The sequence below is a fragment of the Pseudopodoces humilis genome, chromosome 11, assembly GCF_049639895.1.
Source record: "Pseudopodoces humilis isolate 2021_Gansu_Grassland_sample_001 chromosome 11, ASM4963989v1, whole genome shotgun sequence".
NCBI classification, from domain to species: Eukaryota; Metazoa; Chordata; class Aves; order Passeriformes; family Paridae; genus Pseudopodoces; species Pseudopodoces humilis.
Window position 1 is genome coordinate 15,739,672 of NC_142210.1, and position 20,452 is coordinate 15,760,123.

A 20,452-nucleotide genomic window follows, 5' to 3' on the forward strand; every position below is an offset into this window, starting at 1 on the left:
GGCAACCACCACGCTCGGGGGCCTCGCGGGGTTGTCCGGCTGGTGCCTGCGCAGCGGGGGTGGGGCCGCCCTTCCCGGGATCGCTCTTGCGGGGTTCGCCCCCGGGGAACGCGGGGACGAGACTCGGGGACAGGACGGGCGGCACGGGCCCGCTGGAGCACTTTCATCAAATCGGCGCTGCTCACTCAGGCAGAGCTCGAGCCGCCCGCTCGGGTCCTGGCGGCGCGTTTCCCGGCAGGCAGCGGGGCGCGGGTCTTTTTCGCCGCCATCTTGGGGCGCTGGGGGTGAGGCGGAGCAGGGCCCCGGGCCGGGAACGGGACTGGGGGATGCTGGCCCCGCTGTGGGGCCGCCGGCGGGCGCGGGGCTCCCGGGGCGCGGCGGGTGGCGCGGTCCAGGGCGGGGACAAGGCGGGATGGCGCCGATGCGCGGCGGATGGTCCCAGTTGCGGGTTGGGGCCCTCGGCTGGAGCGGGGCTGTGGCGGCTGCGCTCTGGGGGGGTGGAGGGTCCCGAAGCTCTGGGTGGCTCCCGGGTAGACCCCGGGTGTTCGGGGTCCCGCTCGCCGGGCCGGGCGGAGATGCTGGCCCGAGGCTCATGGCTGTGTGTCGTTTCCAGGCCTGCCGGGACCGGGTCTGCGGGAGGACACCATGACCGGGAGGTGAGTGACTGCCCGAGTGTTGTACCCCTGTTGGAACATTCCTGAGAGTGTTTGTTGGAGCAGTAGGCAATGAGCTGTGTTCCTCTGCCCAGTGTTCTGCTGGGCCCTGTTGAACGCCCACGGTTGGGTGTCCCTATTCTGAAATATCTTGAACTGGTTTTAGTTGCTGTTACGATGTACCACGCTCTCCCTGGCATGTCAGTAAATACTAGTGTAAAACATGTGGGTTTGTTAGGATAGTGTTTGTGACTCTCCAGTGTATAGTGGAGCTTTGACATACACTATTTCCTTGAGTAAAGGAAGCAACGTGGTTTTCTCATGGATAAATTTCCTGTTGTGCCACCGAATTTTCTTTAGCTTGTAGGGATTGAGTTTGTAAGTGGAGGGATTAAATCTGAATGCTCTGAAGTTACCTGCAGAAACTGTGACTGTCCCATCCCTGGAAGTGTACGAGGCCAGGCTGGATGGGACTCTGAGCAACCTGGTCTAGTGTGAGGTGTCCTCCCTGGCAGGGGAGTCAGGACTGCATGGTCGTTAATGTCCCTTCAACACAAACCATTTAATGGTTCTGTGAATCACAGCTTTATGTCTTAGTATCTGTCTCTGGAGTTTGTCTTGTTACACGTGTGGCAGGTAGAACTGGATATCTCAGTTTGATCCTGCTGTATCCCAGGGCAGGTGATGGATGCCCTTGGGCCAGACATGCTGTCTACTCAGTGTGTGGGACAAGTCGTAAAATAACTTTACATGAGAAGTGCAGGCAGGACTTTGTCCTGAGGAATTGCTGGGGATTTTAAGTAATGTCTGTGTCCAGTGGATGTCAGGCTGCTGTTCTGGCTGGTAATTCCTCTGAGACTACAAATTAGGGCCAGTTCATCCCTTCTACAGCAGTTACTGCAACACAGGACATTTCCTTTGGTGTGGAAAAAAAGCAATGTTTACTCACCAGTGTTAGTAGACATTTGGAAATATCTGCTAATGCTGAAGCATTTGAAACTTAATATGAAGCCTGTGCTGTAATGCCAGGAGTTTATGATAAGTAAAAAATGCAATGTTCTCATAAATACTTCATGTTCCACATACTTAGCTTTCCTCTGCTAATTTCTATTAGTGTGGAATTAGCTTCTGCTGAAACTGCCTGTGATTTGTTTTTACTTTTGTTACTTTGGAGTGAATTGTAATTTGCAGATGTTTTCCATGTTGGTAGGCTGTGGTGCAAGGCCATTTTTGCTGGCTACAAACGTGGCCTGCGAAACCAGCGGGAGCACACGGCCCTTCTGAAAATTGAAGGTGTTTATGCCCGTCAGGAGACAGACTTCTACCTGGGCAAGAGGTGTGCCTATGTGTACAAAGCTAAAAAGTAAGTGATGTTTTATTCTTGAGCTGAATTGGCCAATTCCTGTATCGGCTTTTGCAAATGCTTAGGAGATAATGATATTATATGATATGTTAGAGAGCAAGTGGGATGAGAAAGAAGTTTTGCCTAAGATTTACAAAAACTGAAGGTGGGTTGATGGAGTAAATTGAGCTGGGTGAATTTGTGTTAAATACTATGAACCGTTGAGTTACTTAAACAGTAAAGTGATTTTGTGAAGCCTGGATGAATTTTTATTCTGACTTTTGTGTGCCCATGTCTGAGCACTTTCTGTCACTTCTGCTCTGCTGCCATTGGTAGACACCTTGGCAACAGCTTCCTATTACTTCCACTTCCTTTTTTTTCCTTGAATGCTGTTGTTAGAGTTCAGAATTTCCTTGGATAAAATTGATCAGACTGATAACTTGACCACCATCATTTCCAACGTGGCACATGGCTCTTCATTTAAGGCAATTTCTGCCATCTATCCCAATGGCCTATTCTTCTCCTGTCTTCAGTGTGTCTAGAGAAATAAGGTGTTGGCAATGTCATATTGTTGATTTTTCAATTTAATCATATTAGCAAAAGTGTTTTCCAAATTTTTGAGCTTTGTAAGCTGTTAATAGTTATCCGATGGAACTTCTGATAAATTGCAAGCTGTAATTACCCCTTTGAAAGCTACAGTGAAAATCCCAGGCCTGTAAAATTTCACAAGTTAAATAAAAGTGGACACTGGTCTAGTTAAAGAAGGCTATGGAGCTAAATTATTGAGGTGCCTTAGCGAGACCACATTGTCACTGCTGGTGACAGCAGAGCTGTGACTGCCCTGCTCAGCTGTTCTTTGCCTCCTTTTCCCCAGCAACACGGTAACCCCTGGAGGCAAACCCAACAGGACACGCGTGATCTGGGGGAAGGTGACCCGAGCCCATGGGAACAGTGGCATGGTTCGTGCCAAGTTCCGCTCCAACCTTCCTGCCAAGGCCATTGGACACAGAATCCGGGTGGTAAGTGGATGTGTTTTAACAACAAGACATTATTGGCAATTTTTGAGGTGCCTTCTAATTCCACTTAGCATGAGGGAACATTTGAACTCTGTTTTTTTTCTGTTGCTGTTGGGTGTTCAGCATGGCTCAGTGACTGTTCTTTTGGAGCCTAGAGGGGCTTTTTCCTGGCTTCCTGTGCTGTGGGGATTTGTCTCATTGTCAGGGGTTTGTATGCTTGTTCAGGTTGTCTGGAAAGGCTCTTCAAGTTCCAGGACTCAGCTCCTTTCTAAAGCTGCCTTGATTTCTTTTCCACCAATCTGCTCTGTGTATTTTTGCACCCTTCTGCTCCTCTACCTGTTTGATTTTTCTCTTACCTCCCAAATGTTTTAACTGAGGGCAGTGCTGCTCCCACAGTTGGCATTTTAGCCACAGTGCTTCATTGTGACTGTCCCTTTAGGTCTCTCACCCAGAGTTGTGATGTAATATTTTCTTAGTGATGTTGTTAAAAGGAGTTACAAGAGGGGTGCAGTCCTTCCTTTCCGTCTTTCTCCTGTACCTTAAAAAAAGCACAGTAGGAGCAGCACAGATAATTCCTGAAATCCAGAGCCATTGGAACTCTTGTTGGTGTTGAAGAGCTGGCTGCCACAGAGTCAGTGCCACTAGCAAAGTGCTCCTGCAAGTCACTGAACAGCTGTTGGGCTTTTCCATTCTCATACCTCTTCTGTATAAACTGGGGATTGCTTTCATAGCAGATGATGAGATTCATGATTTAACATAGATTGTAACTGCAAAACTCATGTTGGAATACAAGATTTCTAATGTGATTCTGTCTGGTTTTGTGTTTTACAGATGCTGTATCCATCTAGGATCTAAATTTTTATTGAAAATAAAATGGAGAATCTGTTTAACTTTCGTATATTTGTGGTTTTATTGCCTCCACCAATTTTGAGAGACCTCTTTCTCAGTAGTGTATCAGTTGACAGCACAGAGACACTACATCCTGGCAGTTGAAAAACTCTGTCACATCTCACAATAGTAGTTCTGGTAGAATCCCAGATAATGAGCCCGTGTGTACCTGGGCAGCATGTGTGCCAGTAGTGTCTGTGTAAATTCTTTAAACACATTTTCATTGCATGGCTCTGCAGTGTCCAAGTGTTAATGCTGTTTTCTCAGCCAGCCTTATCCAGCACATCATGTAGGGCAGTGAGCATCTTCACAGCACTTCCATAGTTCTTTTAGGTTTTCTCAACAGTAAGGTGATGAAAAATGAGCTTACAGTCTTGAAGTGCAAGGCTCAGAGTTTCTTCTATCTGAAAATCACCCCAAAAAACTGGGTAGATTAAAGGGGGGTTTGAGGCAGGTGCAGGTTGTCATGGTTGCTGCTGATGTCACAGTCCCAAAATGACCTGTGGATTCTCTGTGAGGGCAGTTCCACATACACCAAGTAGTTCCATCATTTTCAATGCATCCCTAGTAGGTCAGGCAGGTGAGTCTGTTGGGTCAACCAAACCTCGAGGGCATTTCAGTGCACTCCCTCCTTCCCAGGGCATGAGAGCTTCCTTCTCTTTTTCTGGCCCTGCTGCCAGTGTGTGTCAGGGAGCCCTCTGAGCTGTTGGCTTTGCATGTCTCCTGCAGTGGGTTGGTATTTCACAGCTAATCCTCTTCTTTCTGAAAAATCCTTTCAGAAAGAGGTGGAGTAGTTGTGTGTGCAGAATACATTGTTGGGTAAATCAAAACTTTACTTCTAATTGGAATTAAAAAACTACCCAGCTACTCAGCTCTGGCATAGAAATTATTTTGCTGAGACCTAAGCCTGCTTCAACTGCTGTCCTTCACAGCAGGACAGCCTTTGCCATGGAAAACTGCATTTTTTTAATGTGTGGAGAGAAATTGCTGCTTATAGGACAGTGGGCCAGGTCAGGTAGGGCTTTTAGTCTTCCACAACTACCAATAGGTTGGACACATTGGATTTAAGGACAGATGGGATTTCCAGCTTTAAGCATTACAGAGGAAGGAGGAAGAAATGTAGTGAGCAAGGTTGACTGTAACAACAGTTATGTAAGCCTGTGGTCACTATGATATAGTTAGTTGCTGATGAGAAGGTAGTAAGTCCTTTTGAGTTTGATAAAAGATGCCCAAAAATACGTAATTATCCCTTCTCCCCTGTCACCTCTTTATATTGTACCAAACTGCAAAGGTACAAAGCCTTTTTCCAGAAGGTCCAACCCCAAATAGCACAGGGCTGCAATTTGTGAATCTTTGTATCAAAATTCTGCTATTTTCACATTCTTTTGCTCCCACCCAACCCAGCCTTGGCTGCTCAGAGCAGGAGGTGTTGCCTGTGCTGTGCAATTGCTGCTTCCACTCCTTTCCCCAGCAGCACAGTAAACTGACGTGTGAGAGGAAACTATGGCGTCAAAGGAGCCGGCCTCCTTCGTGGACAGAACCACGTGGGATTTCCTCAACCTGCTGGACATGCTGGGAAGCCGGAATGGACGGGTGGGTGTGATGGAAGTGGACCATGCTGAGTCAAGAGCTCCCTCATTGCTGGTGGATTTTACCCAGGACCTGTGTGGCACAGTGGACATCAAGCACAAACCACAGCAGGCAGAGAATGAGGGAAAGGAAGAAGAGGACCTGGTTGCCCCACATCTGATTTTTATGCTATGGCAAGCCAGTGTGTTGAAAAGGCTCATGCAGTGGGATCACCTGGAGGAGGCTGTCCGGGATGTGAGGAACCTCCTCCCCTGCCTGCCAAATGTGTTGGTGCTTGTGATGATCCGTCCTGACTCCCAGGAGCAGCTGGACCAGGCAGTGAGAGCACTGAGGAGAATGCAGTGTGTGCTGGATGGGGCCCTGCAACTGACTGTGGAGACTGCAATTTACAGCCCAGGCCAGCCTGGAGGTGTTCTGGAGGCAAAGAAAGCTGCCTGTAGAGCACTGAGAGAAGCCTTGAACTGCCATGAAGGTAACTGGGTAACACAGCTAAACACAGGGGTGAGGGACACAAAAACATGCTCAGGGCAGAGTCTGAGGAACAGTGTAGATGGAAGTGGTGTTTGTTGACTGGATACAAGATACAAGAGGGAAAACAAGCTGGACCTTGTAGGTAATATGAGCCAGAAATTAGAATGGGGGTTTACATGCTGGGATGGGGATGGACAATGTGTCCGAGCCAAGTGTGTTTCCTCCTCCAAGTCAGATGATGTTGGCTCTTCCTTGCCCCAAAACATACATAGCAAGTGGAAATGTTGCTCATTTCCAAGAATGTAAAGAACTGTAAGAACTGCAATTCTGACTCCCTGCTGGAGCTTTCTGTGCTGATAACTGCTCCACAGCTTCACTGACCCCGAGTTCTTCATTGGAGGGATGTGCCAACCTTTTTGGGTGGCCATAGGCCTTAGCTTTGAAGGGATGGTGCCAGGTGTTTTTCTATCATTTGTGTTTCTTCCCCCAGAAGTCGACTCCCAGGAGCCATTTGTTATTTCACTCCCAGAGCTCAGATACTGCCGAGTTCTGCCTGAACGTAGGGAAGAGAAGGTATCAAAGACAGATGGAGAATGAATTCCCTTGGGCAGCAGAATCTGTCAGGTTGGTTTTAGCACTATCCTGCTGGATGTCCCTTTGCAGAATGCTTCCTTCCTGGTGACTTGCCTAGGCCTTCTGCATGGATGAGAATCAGTGCATGGCTGCTGCCAGAAGGGGACACTGCGTCTTCAGCATCCCACTAACCTTTCCACAAAGCTCAGAGTTCTTTGCTGCATTGACTGAACAATCTGCCCTGGGAAACTTTTATCAATAATCACTGAGTTTCTGCTTTGCATGAAATGCCTTGCTTGATTATCAAAATGTCCCTAAGATACCTGTCCCTAAGAAAACTGTCAGCAGAGAGGGAAGCAGAGCAGGCCAGAAGCCTCTCGCTTTTAAACTGTCCCAAAACTGAAACAGTGAGAAAAACTCAAGACCAAGGCCTCAGACCACCTTTTCCCAGGAGAACCTGGATACAGGAGTCTTTGGTACATGGTTCTTATCAGGAACAAAGCTCCTGAAACTCCCCAGGGTTCTTTGTAGCAGGAAGTTTACTTTACGTACAAGTGGGTACACATCCAGCAGATTGAGTTTCTGGGATGGGTTATTTTGGATGGGAGGAACTGTGGGAGCAGTAGAATATTTTTAAGTCCAATTACCCACATAGTAGCTGAACTCATTTCCCATCCTCTCTGGGCATGGCAAAGCACTGTAAGTAGCTGCACTTTTTTGCATTGGGAGTTTATAAGTATTTTTTCTTTGGTGTTTTTTGTAGATCTTTTGTCATCCTAAGATCTTCATTATCATCAAAAGAAGGATTAAAAACCTGGTATTTATCTAATTTCTCTGTGTCTGTGTGTATCTAAAAGTTTTAAAGCTTATATCTAAGACTACAAAACTTGCTGAAGCTGCAGGTTTGTGCAATATGGTACAGAAGGGGTGGGATTTGAGGGCAGTACAGATCCTATAAACTAATGTTTGTCAGAGAAAGGATTCTCCAGATTATTTTTCAAATACAGATTCTTTCCAGATCTTTAAGGATGTGGCTTTAAAAAGCAAAACAACCTTGCTGTAAGTGTTGGGTTGTCCTGGTGCTTGGTAGACTTTTGGATGAGATGACCAATTGCTCTGTTGTGGAAGAGACTTTCCATGAGCATTTCCATGAGATGAATTCTGCCTTTTATTACTGAGGACACTGGTTTTGGGTTTTTGGTCAAGCTAATGAAGAAATGGTTCCCTTGAGTCAAAGCAAGACATGTACGTGTACAGGCTTTACAGTACGTGTACGTGTTTGTGAGTGAAGAAAGTTTGGCTTTAAAAATTCAGCATATTAGGACATCCTTAAAGCAAGAAGCCACAATGAGGTCCTGTGTCTCTATTATTTCCTGTAGCATCTGAAACACACAGATAACCACCCAAATCCAGGGATAGTCCGTGCAGCTTTCAAATTTCCCGTCTGACAGCCTGTTTGTACTGTGTCCAGGCACTTCTGTGCAGGGTGATGTGGGGCACTGTCAAGATGAAAGAAAGAAACTCTTGAGATGTGGCTGAAACCCTGGTTAGAGCTTGGGAGCACAGGAATCCCCTGCAAGGGCAAGTGATGTAGCCACAGGGATGTGTGGCTGGGACAACAAGGAATGTGGTCAGCCAGAGAACTGAGGACAAGAAGAGGCAGAAGGCCATCCCTGGGTGCTCTCAAGCTGCACCCTTGCTGCATTCTCCACCTAATCCTGGGTGGATACAGAGAAGTCTTAGAGTGCCCTGTAGTGTACAGGCCTCTTTCAGGGCTGGCAAACCAGGCAGATCCACACTGACCTGCTCTTCTCATTCCAGCAACTCCAGGGAAGCTGATGGATTTGCCCTTTGCCTTATAAAAGGGAGCAGTTTTGAGAACCTGGGAGCTTGGCCATGCCAAGAAGGGGCTTTGTGAGAAGCAAGTAGGAGAATGCACGAGGCAGGATTAGGGAGGCAGGAGGGGCTGTGTCTGTGTGCAGTGGTCCCAACTATTGGCCCCTTGGTGAGCTCTGAGGTGATTTTTAAGAGGTGCTGCAAAAGCTAAGTGCAGAAAAGCTGGACTGTTGGTGTTGAAGGCATGTGTGTACTGGGAAAGAATGGAGACTGGTGTCTGTAAACAGCTAATCTTGGGTCCTGTTTTCAAACCAAAGGCAAGGATCCAGCCGAGGACAGCCAGAAAAAAGGCCAGAAGAGGCAGCTTGGTCCTTGGGTCTGATTTCATACTCATTGCCACGTATTTAACATCTTCCAGTGGAGGATCCAAGAGTGGAATAGGCTGACAGGCTGCCTCCATCTGTCTCTAAGAGGGCAGGGAAGGACATCCGTCCTATGTCCAGGACTGACCAACACTTCATGCTCTCTGCACATGGCCCTGTGCCAGGTTTCCTTCCTCCTCTTCAGCCATACCTTCCTATGCCCCTCTGCCATCCAGAATGGGATGGTGACTCAAGGAAACATGAGGAAACTTAGGACAACTGCAGAGATGGGCAACTTTTAAAGAGAACAGAATTTTGGAGAAAAGAGACAAGAAAAAAGTTTGAGGTTCTCCAGGAACCCAGGCTGTGTTACCCCACCCAGCCATGGGGTGCCAGGGATTTCTCAACTTTATTTGTTTATGGTGTGTAACCTGCACTGAGTGGAGTCCAGAGGGCTGTGATGACTTGGACAGATCCAGGCCAGGGCTGAGCTGCTACAGGTTGCCTTGGTACCAAAACTGGGGCTGCCTCAGCTGGCCCTGGAGGTGGCTGGGTCTGGGGTGAAGGGACCTGGGTCAGAACAGTGTGACCATCCAGTTTGGATTCACTTGTGACTGAACTCATCACAGAAAGGGTTCATGTCTGGTTTGATACAAAGTTCAAGTTCCAGTGGGAACTTCCCAAAAGTGGGAAGGTGTTTGGGTTCAGAGGCCTGAAAGATTGAGGGGAAGCTGGGGGAGGTCAGTGGAGAAAATAGGTACAGCCACGGAGGAGTGAACATGAGGCGGCTTAGAAGTGAATCAGTGGGACTGGGATACTGGGGGCAGGAGTGGGGTTTGGGGTATTTTCTTCTCTCACAATTACCTCTTCTACTACTTCTTTGGGGGACCCAAGGAGGTCTCCATGGATGAAGAGCTCAGCAAGTGCTGGTGCCCTGCAGCAATGCCCTAGTAGCAACTGGTAGTGCTACACAAGTAAAGTACATGCTTTCCAGCATCTAGTAAGGATGTGTTTTTCAAAGTAATAATTGGAGCAAGTTTGGAGAACAGATCAGTGGAAGAGCAAATGTGCAAAGGTTTGCTGAGACTTAGCTTGTCTGCAGCCAGTTCCAGCTCCTACCTGGCTCAGAGGCTTTTCCAAGTGTCCCCATGAGCACCAGAGCTACTGAAAGGAAGAATTTAAGAAGTTGGAACTGTGGAAGTGGGCACCACATTATTTAATACTTTAGCCAAGAAACTCAAATTAACAAATCTAAACCACTACAGCTGGGTCATTGGACATTGGGTTCAGAAGATGCTCCTACAGATTCCTTCTTACTCATTCAGTCTCTCTGCTTTTCTACCATCAAAACCATCACAAGAATCCTTTTTTCCTGTCCTCTTTTTAATCTCTTCAGGAGAAAGGTTTATCTTGGTAAATTCAGGCTCTAATGCAGTGAATCTTTTTTTGTTGTTGTTGTTTATGCTTCAAGGCACTACTAATACACATGCCAAATTTGTTTCTCTGAACAAAGCATCTTCACTTCTCTTTTGAAGTCAAAAATGAACAGATGTTTTGTCTGCTCTGGACAGCTATGGACATATGTAAGGGATGTGATGACCCTCATTTAAGTCTGTCTACAGTGACTGTCAGATGGATGTTTGATGGTATGCCATGTCTTCTAAATACATCTGTGTTTTTGCTCAGATTCCTAACAGGGCTCTGAAGACATTTTGTGGGGTACTACAAATACTGCTGAGCTCATAACTGCCACTCAACTCTTTGAGTTGTACCTCTTTAAATAACACAAAGGGAGTTGTGTGCGTTAGATCTTACCCCTGTTAATGAGTAAAGAAATGTAAACAAGGTTTGGGTATTGTGGGTGACAGTCACCTTTCCAAACAGCCTCTGCTGGCAGTGTTACATTTGTACTCAAACTAAAGAATTGCAGTGACCATGAAGAACAGCTCTATGTGGTCCCAAATATAAGTCTTTAGTGGCTGTGCTGGCAGTTTGAACATTGAGCCCACTGCAGAGAAGTAGCCAGTGGTGTACTTGAGTCAGGAAGAAAACTCCAATTTTTTCAATACTTTCTCTGCAAGAATTATCTTCATAAATCTGGTGAATTGCTAGCTAGAAAGACAACTTCCCAATGCCTGAGGCATATTGGCATCTCAAGGCAAATCACTGGCACAGTGCTGCTCTAGAAGAGCTCTGTGAGAGCCATGCTATAATGGCCTGCACATCAGTCAAGCTTTAACCAGTACCACCACGCCACAGGCTGTGCTGGCAGCTCATGAGTTTAAACACTCTATGGATCTTGTGGAAGTTTCCCAGAGAAATGAGGATTTCTGGGGACCTGTCCCCTCCTGCTGCTGACACAACTAATGATGCTGATTATACCCTGGGCTTTTGTCCATAGGACCATGAACAGGATTCTGAACAGATGAAAAAAAAATTCTTGTAAATACAAAATCTGGGCAACACTAAGGTCAGACCTGGCTGCTGAATTGTCTGACTTTGTAGCCCTCCCATGTTGACAGCTACTCTCAGGGCTACCACACTAGCACGGGGGCATGGGAGCATTGGCTCTTGCAGACCCTAATCTTTGGAAGAGGAGCCTAGTCTTTCTGTTTTACCTTCCTCTTTTTGCCTTGTCCCATTTGCTTATCAGCACTTGTCCATGACTAAATTACTTTTCCTAGGACCCAGGGCAGAAAGTTTCTCTTGAAGCCCTCATCCACGATGCTAGTCCAAGGCAGTGTTTGCTATGCCTGCTATACTGGGGGAAATATTTTCCTTGGATTAAAATTGGTGCCATACTGTGACTTTCCTGAGCTGCCACACTGCTGTTGTGCCTGGGGATCAGCCTGTGGCACATCCCTTCTGCTGTGGCTGGTGATCTGCTGGGCTCTGGGGACAGATGACCATGAGTATGGGCAGGCAGCCCGCATGACAGCTCAGCCACATTTGTGGCATGAGTGTACCCGAATACACGTTGGGAATTGCTGATCCAGGACAGGCACGTGGATTTTGGTTCCGCTTTCACTCCCAGTACACTCAGAGACTCCACCCATCCCACAAGAGATGGTTTGGCTCCAAAAATCCTCAGAGAGCAATTGGCCAAGGTGACTCTGGCCGTTTACACCTTTGAGCTGTTTATCCCTTCCCAGGCTCTTGCAATAAGACGTTACCGGTTTGGAGGAGCCTGTGATATGGCATAGGGGAAGTAACGCATGCCATGGATTGGAACTTCCCCATGCAAGTGTCAGGACTGGGCACAGTGGCTTTCATTCACTGTCAGCTGGCAGAGATATGTGTAACAAGTGTCAGCACTGAAGCCCTGACTAAACCTCTGTACTTATCCCTGGAAACATTTGTGCTTTGATGGGATGTAGTGATGTTGATGCTCATGGGCCTGTGACTGTGGACTGTTTTGCATGGAGGTGACAGAGGGGAAGTCAAAGGGGACTGGCTTGAGAAGGGACTCAGAGATGCAGCATGTGGTATGAGGGCTGCAGCTCAGCTGTGCACTTCTGACCAGTGGGGTGGGTATGTCCTTTGAGGGTGGAATTGTTTCCCAAAGTGGAATTGTCTCCAGAGGTGGCTATAGCCTGGCCAGGCTGTGCAACAGCATACTGCACACGATGCCAGAGAGACCACTCTGTTGCTGCTCTGGAGTTTGAGATGCCACACCATAAGGGACACCTTGGGAATGGATGCGTGATCAGCTGGTCCTTTATCATAACCTCGTGTGTGTCCCACTTTGCAGCCACTACAGCCTCTCCTCATCCCCCTCTCACCTTCCGAACCCTTCCACAGCGCAGTTTTTTGCCTGAATTTTATCAACTCATCATTGGGAACAGGACTAGCGTGTGCGAGAGCTCTGAGTCTGATCGTGTGGCAGACTCTTTACTACCCTCTCTGTTGTGCCCACCCGGCATCAGGCAGAGGCTGTTCACCGCGGGGTTGTGCGGGTCCCGGGACGGGGCTGGCAGCGGGGGGAGGGATCCTTGACACTCTCTCGCCCCGCTGCCCTAGGGTGTTGCTCTGCGTGGGGCCGGGGCTGGTGCCCCGGGCTGGTGCCGGGTGGCGGGGCGGGTGCGGACCAGTGGGCGGTGCGGAGCCGGAGCCGGGGAACATGCGGGTGCGGGCCGGACAGGGAGCACGAAGGGGGATGGCGGCGGAGGACGTGCAGGAGCTGCGGGCGCTCGTGGAGCGGGCGGGCGGCCGGCGAGCAGTACTGCTGGTGGCCGAGGTGGTGGAGGGGGCCCCGGCGGGGCCCGCGCTGGCTGCCTTCGCCCGCGACCTCCTGGGCGATGAGGCGCGGCACTCACCGTGCCCGGGGCCGGTGCCGGGGTGCCGGACGCGGCGGGCCGCGGGCGGCGGGCGGCGGGCGCTGGCAGCCCGGCTGCTGCTGGTGCTGTGCGGCGGCGGGGCGGCGCGGGGCCGCGGGGCGCGTACCCGCCTGCGGGAGGTGGTCCGGGACGTGCGCGGCCGCCTGCCCGCGGGGCCGCCGCCCGCCGTCGTGGGCGTCCTGCTGCCCGGCGGGGACGGAGAGGACGCGGCGGTGCTGGACGCGGCGCTGCGGCGGCATTTCCCGGCGCCCGGTACGGTGGAGGCGGCCCGGTACAGCCCGGGCAGCCCCGGCGACTGCCGAGCCGCCGCCTGCCGCGCCCTGCGGGCCGCCCTGCAGCACCCCGCAGGTACCTGGGTCGGGGATCTCCTTCCTCCCTCCCTCACCCGGAGCCCGGTTTTTAGTGGGATTTGCTCCATTTTCCTGTGGGATCTTCCCTTTCTTAATGGAATCTACCCCATCCTAATGGTTTATGTTCTCTCCTCATGGGATCTCCCCTGCAATTGGGTCAGGCTTTTCCCATTAGGATCTGACCATTCCTGATAGTATCTTCTCCCCACCCAATGGGATCTGGCTTTTCCCATGGGGATTGTACCACTCTGTACTGATGGGATCTTTACACATGCACAATCCCATCTGCATTTCCCCAATGAAATCTCTTTCATGCTGGTGGGATCAGAGCCTTTCCAGTGGGGTCTGCCTCTTTCTGGTGAGGTTCCCAGAACTGGCAGACAGGGCAGACCAACTTCCCAGCAGTTTGGGAAACACCAGAGTAGCTCATGGATACATGAGCTACAGGGATGTGGCAACACTGGTACTTGCCTTCAGCACCACAAGGTTGACAGAGTCTCCTGGGATCCCTGGGACATGGGGATGATTGTTCAGGTGCTTCTTTCTATCAGCTCAGCCCAGAATCCTGTATCTGAATGTTGAGGAGCTTTGAGGTGACTGGTCATGAGGGCACAGGGCTGTCTTCTGCCACCTCTCTATTACGGCACACACAGTCCTCTTTCCAGCTTCTCTACTTTCACATGCTTTTATCTTCCTCACATTGTTCCTGCTGCAAGAATTTCTGGTGTGCTCCCAGACATCAGTGAATCCTCCAGTTCTGGTTGCAGCAGTGTGGTAGGACAGCAGCTGCAGAGGCAGAAAAGCATCCCTGCATACATTTTTCTGCCTTGGCACTTTGCTGGTGCTTGGCTCAGTCTATGTATTTTTGTGGCTGGCTGTGGAGAATGAGGAGCAGGAGGAGCTGGATCGGGTATTACAGCCTGATTGTGTGTGCTCATTCACTTCTGATGCTTTGCCTGGTGCTCTGAGTCATGTAAGTATTCCAGGACCTGTGTGTGTAATGAGGACACTCATCACCTTCAGGATTCAACCTTAGGCAGGGACAACTTCTTTCCATGCTTCTGTGAGCTTTGCCTTCCAAAATCTCTGCCTGGACAGAGGGGATCGCAAGCGTAGCTTTGCCTCCAAAGAGTAGTTGAATGCTGCAGGCAGTGCACCCAGGCAGTGCACTGGAGTTTTTGTTTGTTGACTGCCAGAAAGACACTGAGCCCTTTAGTGTTGCAATGGCTCGGTAAACTGAATGACGCTGAAGTGGTTTATCATTTGTTATCTGGTTAGGAGGTGAAAGGCTGGATGATATTTCAATGGGGGTGTTGAACTGCTGCTGCTGGAGACCATATAAAACATGCTGCTGTAGTATTTTACAGGCTGCTGTAATGTTTTACTAAAATGGCTTGAAAGTCTGTAGTAATTTCGTTGTCTTCTAGAATAATTACTATACATTGACCACACGCTCTCTGCAATTTGCCAGCAATTACAGCAGCAATTTTCAGTGTGCTGCTGTGCAGTCTTCATGGGAGGGAGGAACTGCTTAATAAAGCAGGGAGCAGTAAACAGGTTGATGTGTGACAATGCAAAAGGAAAACTTCCTTCTGTGGGAATTCTCTACCTGTGTCAGTCCCCAGCCTCGCCACGTGTGCCAGTTGAGCTCCTGCCAGGTTTCTTGCTCGCTCTCGGCTGCCACATCCAGGTTGGTTTTGGCAGCGAGGTGGCAAAGTAGAAACTGACACCAGGGACAAATTTCCAGGGTAGCAGAGAGGTTTCAGCCAAAAATAAGAATTTCCAGGAGTTGCTCTGTGCTTTCCAGTGGTGGGCTTTGTGGAGCCTGGTGTTGTTGCTAGGACCTGGTTTTGTTGCAAGGCTCATGGAGGGAGAGGTGACGAAGCAACAGGGCTGACCTGCTACCAGTCTGAACTCATCTTCTCTGGTTTATACAGAAGACGTAAAAGACAGGGAGAGGTGGAGGCTCCCATCCTTCTTGAAGTGCATTTCTTGGAACCAAAGGAGCTGGAGAAAAGATTATGAAGCAAAAGCTGAAAACAACATTCATGAAGGTATGCCCAGCTCCCTCCCTTGTACTCTGCTGTGATTGTCAGAAGTTCCTCATGATTCCCTGGTGGTTCTGGTGCCCAAACCCCTTGCTGGTGGCCTTTTCCAGCTATTTCCAGTTCTGCAGTTGACCTTGCTTCCCTGGCTGTGGTTTACCCAAACCTGAAGACGACCACCATGTGTCTGCTTTGTTGCCATCCCCTTGTTTTCTGACCTTTTGCTTGTCTAAACAAAACCCTGCTGAATCTTGTGCCCAAATACAACCCTGGAAGCACTGCTGAACTCAGCTGCATTTTGTTTGAATAGACATTCTGGAAGCAGAACTACTCTCTGTCTAAGCAATGAATTGGAAGCACCCTGATAATATGTGATGTTTTCTGCAAACGGGTGCAAGGAGTGTTCCCAAACCATTTGCTTTTGGGGGTGGCAGAGAGAAGGGAGAGGGCAGCCAGCTGTGGGGTCCCCAATTTAAAGGAAATTGTTCAGGTAACACATAGCATAGCATTCAGCCTTTGTGCATGGTTGGCACTTTGGATTGCACTTCCCAGCAGTGATTTTCTATTTGCAGGAGTGCCTCATGCAGGAGGCTACAAGGTGTGTGGTGTAGAGATCCAGATTGTACTATGAAGCACAAAGAGGAGGGAAAGCTCCTTCACTGTAAAAAGAATAGAATAGAATAGAATAGAATAGAATAGAATAGAATAGAATAGAATAGAATGTTGTATTTTCACTTGAAAGGAACCTACAATAATCATCTAGTCCAACTGCCTGAGCACTTCAGGGCTGAACAGATTTTAAAGGATATTATTAAGGGCTGAAATGAATGCCCAATTTATGCAGCTATGAGACATACGAGATTGTGAGACCCACCCTCCATGGTCAGAAAACTGAAGTGCCTGATCTTGCTGTCAGTGCCAGGCAGGTGATACCCTGTGGCCATGCAACTTGTTCTGAGATTGCTGAGACGTCAGGAGGCCAGGACGTGGGCCCTGCGCTCCTTTGCTCTATTTGCTGAAGCAATGTTGAGTTTGTAAAACAAAATGAAAATCAGTTTTGAAAAAAAATCAGCTGTGCTTAGGTTGTGAGTAGATACCAATTGATTCAGCCCATGCCTTCTTTTTATCTTAAGTTGCATTTTCTGGGAGGAGAGGTTTTCCATTCAGGTCTGCCTTGACCTCTTTCTTCTCCCTGCAGGTGACCTGCAGGACCCTGAGGAAGAAGTGGCTCTGGCCAGCCTTTCCCCCAACGGAAACTGCGAAGAAACTGCTGGAGGCACAGGCACCTAGAGCTGCTGGGCATCCAACACAGTCTACATCCCAGATCTGCCCAGTGGATTTGGTGCAGTGGGAGGAGGAGCTGGTGCAGGCCCTCTCCTTCAAGGACACACAGCTCCAGGGAAAAGCTGCTTGGCTGAACTGATCAGTCTTTTGTAGCTGCCACCAGTCCCTGGGGTCTGTGCCAGAGAGCCATTCCCTGCTGTGCCCTGCTGCCCTGGGGCACCTAGAGCTGCTGCTGGACACTGGGCTTCAGAGAAGCCCTTCGGGGATATACCCCACATCCTGGGCAAAATGACATTGGGACTTTGAGTGTGAAATGCAGACACCTGTTTGAAGAATGAGAAATGTTTTCTAATTCTGAACAAAGTTCCCTGCTGAGGTTGCTGGGGCTGGCCTCCCTGTCAGACCGATTCTGCTGCCTTGTTTTCCTGCTTTATTGGTGCTTGGAAGAGCCAATAAAACCCCTGCAAGAGACTGGTGCAAGTGGATGAACTGCCCAGGCTTTAAGAGGTGTAAGCAAGAATACATTTGACCAAAAGTATTGTTTTCCTTTGACTGAAGAATAAAAGTGACTTGAATTACTTTTTTTTTTCCTTTTCTGTTTTCACTATCTGTGCACTTGGAGGTGTAAGCAGATAGTTTTACATGTTTAATTGATTGAATAATTTAAGGGCACTATTACATGCTTGCTGTATAAAGACATTTAATTTCCAAATTGGAATGTGCTTGTTTGCCATGCTGTTATCCTTGAAGTAGCATTATGCATAGCTTGACTCATATTTATCATGGCTTGAAAAAACTGGATATTGGGATGGAAGAGACCCCAGTGTCTGATACGCAGAAGATCAGCAGAGCTGAGTGTAGCCCAGCTGGGGCAATGGAGAAGGCTGGAGATCTTCCCAGTTGTCCAAGAGTGGAGCAGCCCCTCTTGGCATTGTGGGTAGAGGTTTGACAAGTTTTCATTAATAACTTTAATTAATAACTTTCATTAATAACTTTCACTAACTCATACCATTATGCATCCTCAAGGAATTAAAGCACTTCACAGGGTATTTCTTCCTGTTCAGTAGCAACAAGGAGGAATCGATGCTGCCGAGGTCTGGGCACTTTGGTCTCTTGTGTGGCATCGTTGCTCCTGAGCTGGACTTTCCCTGGTGCAAATCCACCAGCCTGGGTATCCCATCTGTCTTGCGCCGCAGAAGCGGCCGGCAAGAGGTGTTACACCCATGGGATAAAATCGCCGATCCTTGCACTGTCATGGGACAAGCTGTGCCCCTAAAGATGTCCGCCCCACTGCGGGCGGCCTGTCCTGGCGGGGGGAGCAGCCGCTTCTCTGGGCACGGCACAAACGCGGGCACCGGCGGGGTCACTCGTGGGGAACCGGCCCCGCGGTCCCACTCCCCCAGGCAGTGGTGCGGGCGGTTTGCCGGCGCGGGAGGCCGTGAGGAGCCCGTGAGGGATGTGGGGGAGCCCCGAGAGGCCCGCGGGATTCCGTGAGGGGCCCCGGATAGAACAAGGCCCCCAGCGGCAGAGCTGCCCCGCTCCTGCCTGCCTGCTTCTCCGCCGTCCCGCGCAGGCGATCACACGGGCACCTTTCCGGAGCCGCCGGAAGAGGCCTTTGGCGCCACTTCCGGGCCGGGCAGCGGCGGCGGCGGCGGAACCGCGGTTGGGCCGGAGCGGACCCGACCCGACCCCCCCGGACCCTTCGGACCTCCGTGACCTCCCCTCCGAGGGCAGCCGGGCGGCATCATGATCACCTCGGCCGGTGAGGCAGCGGCGCGGGGCGACGTTGCCCGCCGGGGTTTCGCTGAGTCAGGGCCGTGACTGAGCACCGCCGCGGCTCCGCGGGGCCGCCCGTCACGGGGTTCCCCCGTCCCGGTCACCCTCGGACGGCAAAGAGAGGCCACCCCGGTGCCCGGCTCTTGAAGCCCGGTGCCGTGTCCGTCTCCTGCCGGTGTCCGACGAGGGCTCCGGTGGCTTTGAGGGTCCCGGGCGGGGGCGCGGGGGTCCCGCGGTGGGAGCGAGAGGGTTCAGCTGCTACAAGTGAACGGCGCATTTTCGGTGTAAAACCGGAGGGCACTCGGGAGGTGCAGCAGGGACTTGAGAGGTTAAAGAGGAAGGAGTTTGGAGTTCAGAAACGCAAAAGCCTTGCAGTGGAAACGTCGGTCTAAGGAGTGCGGGATAATGAAGCGTGTGAGGAGTTGGATGTTACGCGATGTTTGTGCATCTGTTGGGAACCTGATGGTGTAAAAAAATATGGAAAGTACTATGAATAATACTCAGGCCAGAAATTAAGATGTGGCTGGTTGTGGCTTGGCGAGAGAAGCACTGCAGTGAGTGACAATGTCCAGGTAGCTTTCTCTTCCTGAACCCTTTGCTTTGTTTGAGTCTTTATCTTAATTGAGAAAATGTAGCAATTAATTTTAGAGGCATTTAAAAAATGCAAAAATGGTATGTGGGAGGAGGTATGTAGGTGATGTGTAGGAGTGACATTGCATTCTCCTGATCGATCAGGTAAATGCAGGAACTTCTTTAGAACAAACAAACAAAAAAACTCAAAGTAAACGTTTGGTGCAGAGATACAGGAAACAGCTGGATAGAGCTGGAAGTGGGACAGCTGCTGAATCTGCCTTCTTTGCCTAAGAGCCACATGGATGTTCCTTCAGTTCCTGCTACTGATGGCTGTGTGTCTAAGCTGGTTTTAAAAACAATACCTTATAAAGGGGGTTCTTCAACTTCATTAGGCAAAGGAATAGATGTGTTCTTGTGAGAAAACTTTTAGGACCATCAAAGCTCATTCTTTGAGGCTTCACTAAAGTTTGGTGTTACTGTTCCTATTACTATCTGACATAAAGATCAGATTATTCCCTTCCTCCTGGAAGCTGCCCTGAACTCTGCACCCTTCCCAGGTGTCTGTAGACCAACCAGTTACAAGCCTCCAGCCACCCTTCAGGAGCTGACTACCAGAGCTCCCTGTTATTATTACTGGCCAGCTCCAAACACCCTGGTTTGCTCATGACTCAAATGTGGTGCCCAGCACTGGGCTCTGGCCAGTAGGTGCCAAGGGAAGGGAAGGTGTCTCATACATCTGCCAAGAACTGCTCTCCCTTACACTTCTGTGTGAGGTTTGGGTTCTCTGCCTCCCACTGCAGCCAAATGATATTGATCATATTTTATCTTAACCCTCTGTACTGTTCAGATTCTATATTTGTACATTTTGTTTTGGCCCTGCACATGCTCCTTTTAGATTTATGAAGATCTTTTGGAAGCCCAGTTCAGCCCTCCAAAGGCTTGCTGGCCTTTCCAGTTTCATGTGTTTTTTCAGATTTAAAGAAGTTGTCAAGCTGTACAACAGATTAAAAATGTAAAGCAGTGAATTGTGTGGGACTTTGATCAGATCATATTCCAAACCTTTCCGCTGCATCTTTGCAGTCTGCAATGAAACCACCTATCCCTGGTCTTCAGATTAAACTCCTGTGAACCTCTCAGTCATGTCAGTTAAACAGTATTTCTGTAACTGTACAAATGTTCTGGGACAGGATCAGCAGTCAGAAGCATAAAGCTGTGAGGTACATCTCCTCTTATCCATGAGGCCAGTTTCCTTGGCATGGAAAAATTCTTTATTTTCCCCTAATAAGGATCATATTTTATAAATAATGTACCTTTTCAGTTTTAAATTATGAACTATTTTACATTATATTTAGTACA

At 49.3% G+C, this 20,452-nt stretch overlaps 4 protein-coding genes across 5 annotated transcripts in view; all 4 read left to right on the plus strand.

The window, feature by feature from the left end:
* Positions 1–176: 176 nt before the first annotated feature.
* Positions 177–3,901, plus strand: RPL35A (ribosomal protein L35a). The gene is made up of 5 exons (XM_005524999.3): positions 177–284; positions 614–656; positions 1,864–2,016; positions 2,870–3,014; positions 3,843–3,901. The coding sequence occupies exons 2-5, from the start codon at positions 646–648 to the stop codon at positions 3,864–3,866; spliced, it is 333 nt and encodes a 110-aa protein (XP_005525056.1). The 5' UTR covers positions 177–284; positions 614–645; the 3' UTR covers positions 3,867–3,901.
* A 1,492-nt stretch (positions 3,902–5,393) lies between these two features.
* Positions 5,394–7,086, plus strand: LOC148183606 (uncharacterized). The gene is made up of 2 exons (XM_088061200.1): positions 5,394–5,961; positions 6,451–7,086. Exons 1-2 carry the CDS (start codon positions 5,403–5,405, stop codon positions 6,555–6,557), a joined length of 666 nt encoding a protein of 221 aa, XP_087917326.1. The 5' UTR covers positions 5,394–5,402; the 3' UTR covers positions 6,558–7,086.
* Positions 7,087–12,851: 5,765 nt separating this feature from the next.
* Positions 12,852–17,306, plus strand: C11H2orf72 (chromosome 11 C2orf72 homolog). Of its 2 annotated transcripts, none has more exons than XM_088061122.1 (3): positions 12,852–13,416; positions 15,356–15,476; positions 16,618–17,306. In XM_088061122.1, exons 1-3 carry the CDS (start codon positions 12,852–12,854, stop codon positions 16,751–16,753), a joined length of 822 nt encoding a protein of 273 aa, XP_087917248.1. In that variant the 3' UTR covers positions 16,754–17,306. The 2 variants fall into 2 exon arrangements, with proteins under 2 accessions (XP_087917248.1, XP_014109799.2); XM_014254324.2 differs by having other exon boundaries at positions 12,888–13,416; positions 15,356–15,472; positions 16,662–17,306.
* A 1,052-nt stretch (positions 17,307–18,358) lies between these two features.
* PSMD1 (proteasome 26S subunit, non-ATPase 1) overlaps positions 18,359–20,452 on the plus strand; it is a 65,232-nt gene continuing 63,138 nt past the window's right edge. The window contains exon 1 of the mRNA XM_005525001.3: positions 18,359–18,509. Coding sequence (XP_005525058.1) covers positions 18,494–18,509 — 16 coding nt within the window. The 5' untranslated portion in view covers positions 18,359–18,493. The remainder of the gene's footprint in view (positions 18,510–20,452) is intronic.